Source organism: Helianthus annuus, chromosome 13 (assembly GCF_002127325.2).
Source record: "Helianthus annuus cultivar XRQ/B chromosome 13, HanXRQr2.0-SUNRISE, whole genome shotgun sequence".
NCBI lineage: Eukaryota > Viridiplantae > Streptophyta > Magnoliopsida > Asterales > Asteraceae > Helianthus > Helianthus annuus.
This window is the reverse complement of record NC_035445.2, coordinates 107185209-107194326: the sequence shown is the minus strand read 5'-3', so window position 1 is coordinate 107194326 and position 9118 is coordinate 107185209. Positions and strand designations below refer to the sequence as shown.

The 9118-nt window shown below is 35.5% G+C and overlaps 1 protein-coding gene across 1 annotated transcript; it reads right to left on the bottom strand.

Moving 5' to 3' along the window:
- Positions 1 to 318: 318 nt before the first annotated feature.
- LOC110898929 (putative multidrug resistance protein) lies at positions 319 to 8810 on the bottom strand. The gene is made up of 7 exons (XM_022145777.2): positions 8468 to 8810; positions 8168 to 8222; positions 7427 to 7614; positions 4978 to 5435; positions 3775 to 4315; positions 1280 to 3219; positions 319 to 829 (listed from the first exon to the last, which is right to left on the bottom strand). Exons 1-7 carry the CDS (start codon positions 8663 to 8665, stop codon positions 457 to 459), a joined length of 3753 nt encoding a protein of 1250 aa, XP_022001469.1. The 5' UTR covers positions 8666 to 8810; the 3' UTR covers positions 319 to 456.
- Positions 8811 to 9118: the final 308 nt, after the last annotated feature.

Below are 9118 nucleotides of genomic sequence, written 5' to 3'. Positions count from 1 at the left end.
CAAAATTTGTGTTAATGGGGGAGTATTGTTACAATTGTTATAATATAGGGGGTAAAGTGTAATAATTGTCTGAATATAATAAGGAGGGTTGAGAAGTCAATAGTTAGAAGTCAAGGATGTTAATAGTAATATAGGCTGATAGTCGTTGGAACTGTATAAGTAATAGTATTAATGAACTAAATGAGATTGCTTGATTGATCGTTAAACTCTTCTTTCTGTATTCTTGTTTCAATCGTATCATGTATCAACAAAAGTTCACTAAATATATTAATAACTAGACCAACAAACAGAATGTGAACACATAATTAAATAGGATCATTAACATGTAAATTCTAGTACTTCAATTTTGGTAGTTATTCATTAAAAAATATATAAAGGATACATCTCAAATACAATCCATTCCACACTAATTTACAAAACAATGAAGTACCAAACTCACTGAACCATGGTGTTGAATCACCGGTAAGGCGAGTTAGCTCCTTGCATTTTCACGAGGTTCGAGTATGCCCCCCCACGAACAGAGAGCAAATCAGAATGAGACCCTTGCTCTGCCACCTTACCATCTTGAATCACCGCGATGGAGTCAGAGTTTTGTATGGTGGAAAGACGGTGAGCCACCACAATGCATGTCCTCCCATTCATCATTTTCTCCAATGCTTCTTGAACAAGACTCTCAGACACTGTATCAAGAGCACTTGTTGCCTCGTCCAACAATAGAATACTCGGGTTCTTGAGCATTGCACGAGCCAATGCTATTCTTTGTTTTTGACCACCGGAGAGTTGCACTCCCCTTTCTCCACAGTATGTGTCATAACCATCTTTCATTCCACTGTTGAAAGATCAAAAGCATATATTCGGGTTAAGATATCAATTCTAACCTAGACACAGATAAAATTGTGTAACCAAAATCAACCGTTTAACTAATTTATATAAACGGGTCAAATGGGCTGGTAGGTTTTTAATTTGTAAACAGATTGACATCCTGTAAATGGGTTGTAATTAGGTACTTGTAAACGTATTAAATAAACCATAACGAGTTGACAGTTACACCTAATTAATTATATGGATTAAACAAGTTAACTCGAACACGACATGTTATATTATCTAGATTAAACAAGTTAACCCATACATAACCCATGTTAAATATATCAACCTAAAACCTGATTAATTTATATGGAATGACCCCCTGGTAGTGTTATGGTCAATTGCTTTTTTCTAAAAATGGTCAAATGGGACACATTTATAAACTTTAATGACTGGATATGATGGAGTTTAGTACCTTATGAATTCATGAGCATTGGCTTTCATTGCAGCCTTCCTGATCTCAGATTCTGTAGCATCTGGTTTCCCATAGGCAATGTTTTCATGGATAGTGCCAGCAAAAAGGGTTGGTTCTTGACTCACTAACGCGATATGTGACCTTAAAGCTCGTAAGTTATAGTCTTTTATATCCCGTTCATCGATAAATACACCACCTTTCAACGGGTCGTAGAACCTTTCGATCAACCCTATGATGGTAGACTTCCCAGATCCACTCGGGCCAACAAGCGCCATTGAAGTACCTTGTCTTATTTTAAGGTTTAGTCCTTTGAACACCATTTGATCCGGTCTAGACGGGTATGCAAAGAACACATTTTTTAACTCAACACGACCCCGAATGGAGCCTTTGATAATATCACGGCCCCATGAAGTATCTGGGTCGATTTCGCTTTTTTTGTCAAGAACTGCGAAGACAGCACCAACCGCGTTGCTTCCTCTTGAGATGTCTTTAGTCATGCTTCCGGCGTCGGCTATTGTGTATGCGGTGAACAACAATAATAGAAATGCTTGAAAAAGCTTCTCTGGAGCTATTAATCTTTCTGTTAATAACCTACCACCATACCAATATGCCAATGCTGTTGATGCTGCTGCAAGAAACTGAGAACTAAATAGACCGATACCTGAGTAATAAGATTGCCTTATGCTTTCTTTCCTAGGACCTTCTAAGGTGTCCTTAAACAGTCCAACTACTCGTTTCTGTGAAGAGAATGCGGTTATCGTTCGATGGTTAACCACTGCTTCACTCGCTAACTGACTACCTTCTTTTTGGGCCTTTTGAGCCTTTTCAGATAAACTTTTCATTAGAACACTTCTAGCATAGAAACTACCAATGAGAAAGGGTTGTGCAGCCATTAACACCAAGGCTAGCCTCCATGAGAGTATAAGTCCTAGTCCATACGCAAAAAATGCGCCAAAAACCGCTTGAGTTAGTAAAGATAAACGGTCTCCAACGAGTGAACGAACCATGTTAGCTTCAGTTGACAAACGCGCACAAATAGCTGCACTCGTGTTTTCATCTAGATCATACCATCCAATCTCGAAAGTCAAGAGTTTTTCGAGTAGTTTCTCTCTTATTCTTGTGGTTAACTTTTCTCCCATTACCGCGAAATAATAGTGTTGGATGACACTAGTTAAGAAGTTGAAAACTCCAAGTCCTAAGAACACAAATGAGTAGTTTCTTGCATGGCGCACAATGGTAGATTTGTCAGGCCTGAAGTAAACATTAATCATTGCGCCTACACAGTAAGCGTTAATTGGTTGGACTGCACCGGAAGCTAAAGCTCCAAAGCACCCATACAAGGCTTGTCGCCATTCGGGTGCATTCATTTGCAGTAACCGCAACTGGGAAGGAGCTTGGTAAGATCGTTTGTTTGAGTAACTATCTTCGTCTTCGCTATCATATGACGCATCAAATTGGACAGAATAAGGTGCGCTAAGAGAGAATGCCGGACTGAATGGGTTTAGAGATGGGGTTCCTGGTGCACTTGACATTGTACTTACCGGACTTGGTGCAACCATGGCTCTATGATGACTAGTGTGATTGCTAGATCTCTCAATGAATTGAGTTTCTGGAGCAGATTGCTGCAACTGAACCATTTTGAAATACTCATTGTTCATTTGCATTAGCTCATCATGTGAACCCGATTCAATTACTTTCCCTGATTGAAGCACGTAGATTAGATTAGCCTTCCTAATTGTTGAGAGGCGATGTGCAATTGTTATTGTCGTCCTCCCAACCGATGCTTGATCTATGGCTTCTTGCACGACTCTTTCGGATTGTGTATCGAGCGCACTTGTAGCTTCATCAAGTAGCAGGATTTTTGGATCTCTTATTAGAGCACGAGCGATCGCGATTCGTTGCTTTTGCCCACCTGATAGCTGGAATCCAAATTGTCCAACCTGTAAAGACAAGCAATGAAAGATGGTATTAGTTAGCAGACTCATACCTATACCAAGAAATCATGGTAGATGAGTCCCAAACCTAAAAAAAGAGAATAACTTGGGATACGAGCGGTGTTACGAGGCCAGTAACCAATGGACGTAAAGATCTCAATAAGCCGGATCATGTGACAAACGACCATAGGTGGTTTAGCCGGCTGTCAAATCTAAATTCCACTGATTCGGGCTCTAATTTCATCACTAGAGACTTTCACTAAATTCTTTCGTTTTTAATCTAAAACACGCATAAAAAATTTGACATAATTTACGCGTTTATTTTAGTCGTTAACTTCAATATTCTATTTCCGTTTTGTAATTTCGAAACTTTGGCAATCCCTGCCAAATTTAGAAAATCTCAACGTTTTAGATATTTAGTATTCAACCACAAATTTTTTTCTACTTATATACTTTCGTGTTTCCGCTCTACGTCAAATATATTTATAGCTTGAAGTCACAATAATAAGATAATCAGTTCAAAAACGCAATGCTAAAAAGTTCTTGCAAATATCGACTTACATTGGTTTCATATCCGTCTGGCAACTTAACAATGAATTCGTGTGCATTCGCATCCTTGGCTGCTGCTACAACATCATCCATGGATGCTCCTTCTTTCCCAAACAATATATTCTCTTTAATAGATGTTGCAAATAGAATGGGCTCTTGATTAACCAAACCCATTTGTGATCTTAACCATTTGAGATGAAGTTTCTTTATCTTGTATCCATCCAAGATAATTTCACCCTCTTGCGGATCATAAAACCGTTGGATCAGCGACACAATGGTCGATTTTCCTGAACCACTGCCTCCAACTAGACCAACAGTTTTCCCGGCTGGTACTCGTAGATTTAAACCTTGTAGAATTGTAGTATCTGGCCTTGATGGGTAGCTAAAATAGATCCCCTTGAATTCGATTTCGCCTCTTACGTATGACAATGCCTTTCCTTTCTTGTCTTCAGAATCTATAGTTGGATTTCTGTTGATCATTTCATTGATTCTAGTAGCAGCCCCTTGCGACTCCGTTATGGCAGTAAGATTTGGAAGTATTGTCAAGACATTCCTACAAGGATCAAAAGACTTTTGAGCTCGATCTACACATTCCCAATTCGGGTAATCACCTGTTGTGTATCGGACACACTCGTAGAGTATCGGGCATACACATTTTCTTATTAGAAAAATATCCTTTGGAATTTCCAAGTAAGTTGTTTTTTGTACCATTCTAATTTTTGTATATTTTATGTTTTTATGTACCAAAACAGATTAAATTGTGATAAATTACACACATATCATTATTACCATAGAATATTTGAAATATCTAAAATATTTAATTTTCATGATTATATAAATCCTAAAATATAAGCTCATACTTCATAACATACATGATATAAATAATATCATCAAATTCATATCTTGAAAAATAATTCATTTTCAACGTGATGAAGCTACTAGAATGAAGCATTACTAGAGAACCGTCAAAGGAAATAGAAATAAAAATAGAAATTGAAAATTTTCAAGTATATGGTTCAGTAACCAAGTATATTTCTTAAGGTAATGAGGCCGGGTAACATCTAATACCATACGCGAACCCATGATTTTATTTATCAATCTTACACCCAATTCCATACCTGAATAACCGTCCCGGATGTTTTAAGTTTTCACATTGAGTTCGTTTATTTTATTTGGCATCCCTTCTAGGTATGAGAATGAAAGAAAAGAACTTACAATCCTCCCATGAGCACATTAAATCCCGCCACAAATACATCTCCACCCTTTTCATTATGTTTAGTGACAAGAAGAGATCCAACCCAAGCCTGAAAAGCCCAACTAACATATATTATTCCCATGCTTCCAAGCATTAGTCCTCTAGCCAAACCTTGTTTGATTCCTAACTCCATGGTCTTTTGCAGGGCCTTGCTGAACTGATAAAGGGTTTGATTCTCTCCAACATAAGAATAAACAGTTCTTATGGAGGAAATTGCTTGTTCTGCAATACTACCAGCAGTGCCATATGATGCAACCATAGCCATTGCTACATCCATCATGTGTTTACCAAATCCGAGAGCCGGAACAAGAAACATGACAGAGAATGGAAGAGCCGCCAGTGTAAGCCGCCACGATAGAGCGAATGCGAACGCGTGGCAGAAGAAGAAGGATGACAAGTAGGCAATACAATTCGGTATCTATAAATACAAAACAAGAACTCCAATTAGACCAACAAAAATGATATCTTTTTCACATTCATACTACAACAAGTAGCTTACTTCCTCATGGTTCATAAAATAGGTAAAGTTAATAAAGATTGTTCAACATTGCAAGTTTTTAAAAATAGTTACTTCATGGTAATCACTGTGCAGAAATAAAAAAGTGTTCTTATGCATAAATATCTATAAAGAATAATGAATGAAAATAAAATCTATGTAAACTAGCAATGTTTCCTATATTTTTGTATTTTGGTAGAGGGACAACTTCATAAAATGGTAACAAATATTCCCAATTGTTTTTTTTTAAAGTCACCTGTATATTTTTTTTAAGTTACTCAATTTTCATTGTGTTCTAATTAAATGTTTTTTAAGTGTTAACTTTTTTGAACAATAGATAAATATTTAAGCAAACTAGTTGATTTTCCGACCCCGCGTTGCGGCAGGGATCCAATGTCTACAAAACGCGTGCCGACAACGGCAAGCGGATACCGAATATCAAAACATATATAAAAATGACGTAGTGACGATAGTTACGCCGTCCTAAAAACGATTTTAAATAATCTAATATATAATAGTAGGACCCACACGTCCTACACGTTGGAAATTCGGTTGTTTTCAGTTCAGTTATGACGTTACTAACACATTAAAATATGGATGAGCTCGGTACCGGTAATGGCACCGAAAGTATCGATATCAAAAATAATTGAAATTAGGTACCGGCACCGAAAATGCTTGGTACTATACAGTATGGTATTTTAAGGTAAAAATAAGTAAATACAGGTATGGTGCTAGACCGGTGTCGAATCGAAAGTAACGATTCTGAAAACGCCAAAAGGTGGGTACCAAATTGGTACCGAAAATGATTTGGTATAGTAAATTTGGTACCGATATGATACCGGTTTGATTACAGGATTTTATATCATTTGCTCATCAATAATTTAAATATCCAAGTTAATTTTACATGTTGCAATTCATTCATTACAGAAAAAGACAAAAAAGAAAACAAAAAAAGTTGTGTACATAAAACCTCATTCAAACGAAATACAATTTACTTACCACGTGTATGAAAAGCAATCTAAACGATGCAATTACTTGTGTTGCTACGTGGCATGAGCTCAAAGGTGATGTTAGGGATGAGCTCGGTAGCGAAAACCCCCAAAATTGGGTACCGGTACCGAATATACCTGGTACGACACCGGTATTTGAGAGTAAAAACTAGTATCAAAAATGTCAAAAGTCGGTACCGAATCGGTACCGAAAATATACCCAGTTTGGTAAATCTGGTACCGGTACCAGTACCATTTAGTTATCCCTATATGGTGTTACTATTTATTTGCTTATGTTTTTAATATATAGGTAATCGGAGCATATGTGAATCTTGGTTAGTGGCTTTTTTTTCATTTAGTTTCCAAATAAATATTTAAACTAAATAATTATGAAACTAGGTTATTCTTTATTGATGATTTTCACTACTAATTACCTCCTACTTCAATTTAGTTTTTTTAAAAAATAGTAATTATGATTCATATATATTCCATTTAGGTTACTTAATTTTTCGAATCTAATACTTAAAAAAATTCAAAATTGAAACAACTAATGGAAGTTGATTGACTTTAGAGTAAAAAAAAACTAAAAATTAAAGAAATAGGCAAAATTCACCATCACTTTACAAAATAGACATTGATTGAAGCTTAACCTGTGTTTTTTTTTTTTCCGGCTTACCCCAAATTTGATGGCTTAGCTTGTGTTTGACTATTTTGGTAATTTTGATGGGTCAAATGTCTATTTTAGTAATTTAAAAAAAAACTTTGAGTGACTTAAGTGGAACATTTTGTGAATGTTTAATAAATCGCGACACGCTTAATCGCTATTGGTAATGTATTAAGGCGTAATCATATTACTCACAAAATGTCTGAAATTGATTATGATTGTTGCATTATAAAGGCCTAGTAAGTTAGTGAAACTAAAACCTTTTCTCCAATTGTGATTTGGATTGTGTTGGAATCAGCTGAGATAGTTGAAACAACTTGGTATGTTGTAGATGATCCAGCTTCTTGGGTGTCAAAGAAAGCTACATCTTGTTTAAGGACAGATTTCAGGTACTCTAATCTCATTCGAGAAGTTTGTCTCTCGGCGGTCCTAGCCCAACATAGTCCTTCTGCAAACACAAACACAGACACAAATATTACAACAAACTAAGCTTTGGTGTATTTATTGTAATTGTTTATTTCTCTTGTATTTACTTTGTAATATTGTTCATATAAATACAAGTTATTACTAGAGTTGTGGTAAGATTTCACATTTTGACATAGTATCAGCCAAACACTAGGTTTTTTTGGTTTATGGCATCGAAATCAGATACTAATAAAACATGCATGTAAATCCATAACAATATGATGACAAAATAGGAAGGTTAGGAAACATGATCAAAGCTGGTTTAGTTGGGATCAGAATCCGGCGTAAGAAGAAACAAACTTAGTTACTACTATTAAAGTTGTGACTGTAGTAAGAAGAAACAAACTTAGTTACTACTATTGAAATTGTGACTGTAAGAAGAAACAATTTCAATATGTTGTATACATACAAAATAAACTTCTAAGGACTTCTAATTATATTTACCATTTAGTTAATTATTTTTTTATTTGTTCTAACTAAAAATCTTGAAATTATCATGCCAAGAATCATCCAAGAAATGATAATAATAAACTTACCAACAAAAGCAGATAGGCCAACTAATATTGCAACATAGAGCAACCTGAGAGAATACTGAAATAAAAAGAACAAATGGATAGATTTAATAACCATGAGTTGATACTTGATACATATTAGATATATATATTGGTTTGAATTTGTTTACGTTAATAAAACTCAGGGTTGGAGCCTGTTTTCTAAGAGAAAAAAACTAATTAAATCATATCTTCTAGAGATATTTACAAAAAATACTAGTTATTTTATCTTTGATATATATCGCTAAAAATACATAGTGAAGTGACGATGTTGTCGTTAGTTACCTTATCAACGGTAGAGTTAGTGACCTTGGCATCCCGGTTTCCATAAATGTTAATGACATCGCTAAGCACATACATCATTAACGGGATCTGCAACCCATCTCCGATGCTCCCTAACGTCCCAAAAAACATAAGAAGCTTATCGTACCCTTCGGCATATCTAAAAAGCCCATCTTTCTTATCTCCACCACTCTCTTCCATTTTTCGATTCCACCCGAATGAGTTGTTTAACTTAGATCACAAGGATTTAAAAAGAATGTTGTGGATGTTAAATAAGGAAATATATGAGTTGCTAGTAACGATGGTATATCCCATTCTGTCTTGTACTCATGTTGAAAGCCGGCATTGGCTGATAATGGTGTAATTGGTGCTATTGGATCTTAGTTAATATCTCAACTTTATCCTCGATTGAAACGTCTCTCTGTTTAATATTTTCTTGCAATATGTTATGCATGTATGTATATGTCTTTTTATATGAGAGACATGTTGGCAGTTGTCCTTTATTATTTGGATTGTTGTCTTAAACTTTTAATCGAATCTTACCGTCTAATGAATGGCTAGAAACAAAGTCTTACAAATCACTACAAACAAAGTTTACCTTTGCTAACATGTTTTCATCTTAAAAAAAGTTACATGTTTACTTACGGTGTACAA

Excerpts from the sequence above, each read along its gene's own strand:
- LOC110898929 (XM_022145777.2), bottom strand. The coding sequence starts at position 8,665 with ATGGAAGAGAGTGGTGGAGATAAGAAAGATGGGCTTTTTAGATATGCC. Across the intron at positions 7,615-8,167 it reads TGGCCTATCTGCTTTTGTTG|AAGGACTATGTTGGGCTAGG; the intron begins GTAAGTTTATTA and ends TTGTGTTTGCAG. Across the intron at positions 830-1,279 it reads AATGCTCATGAATTCATAAG|TGGAATGAAAGATGGTTATG; the intron begins GTACTAAACTCC and ends ATCTTTCAACAG.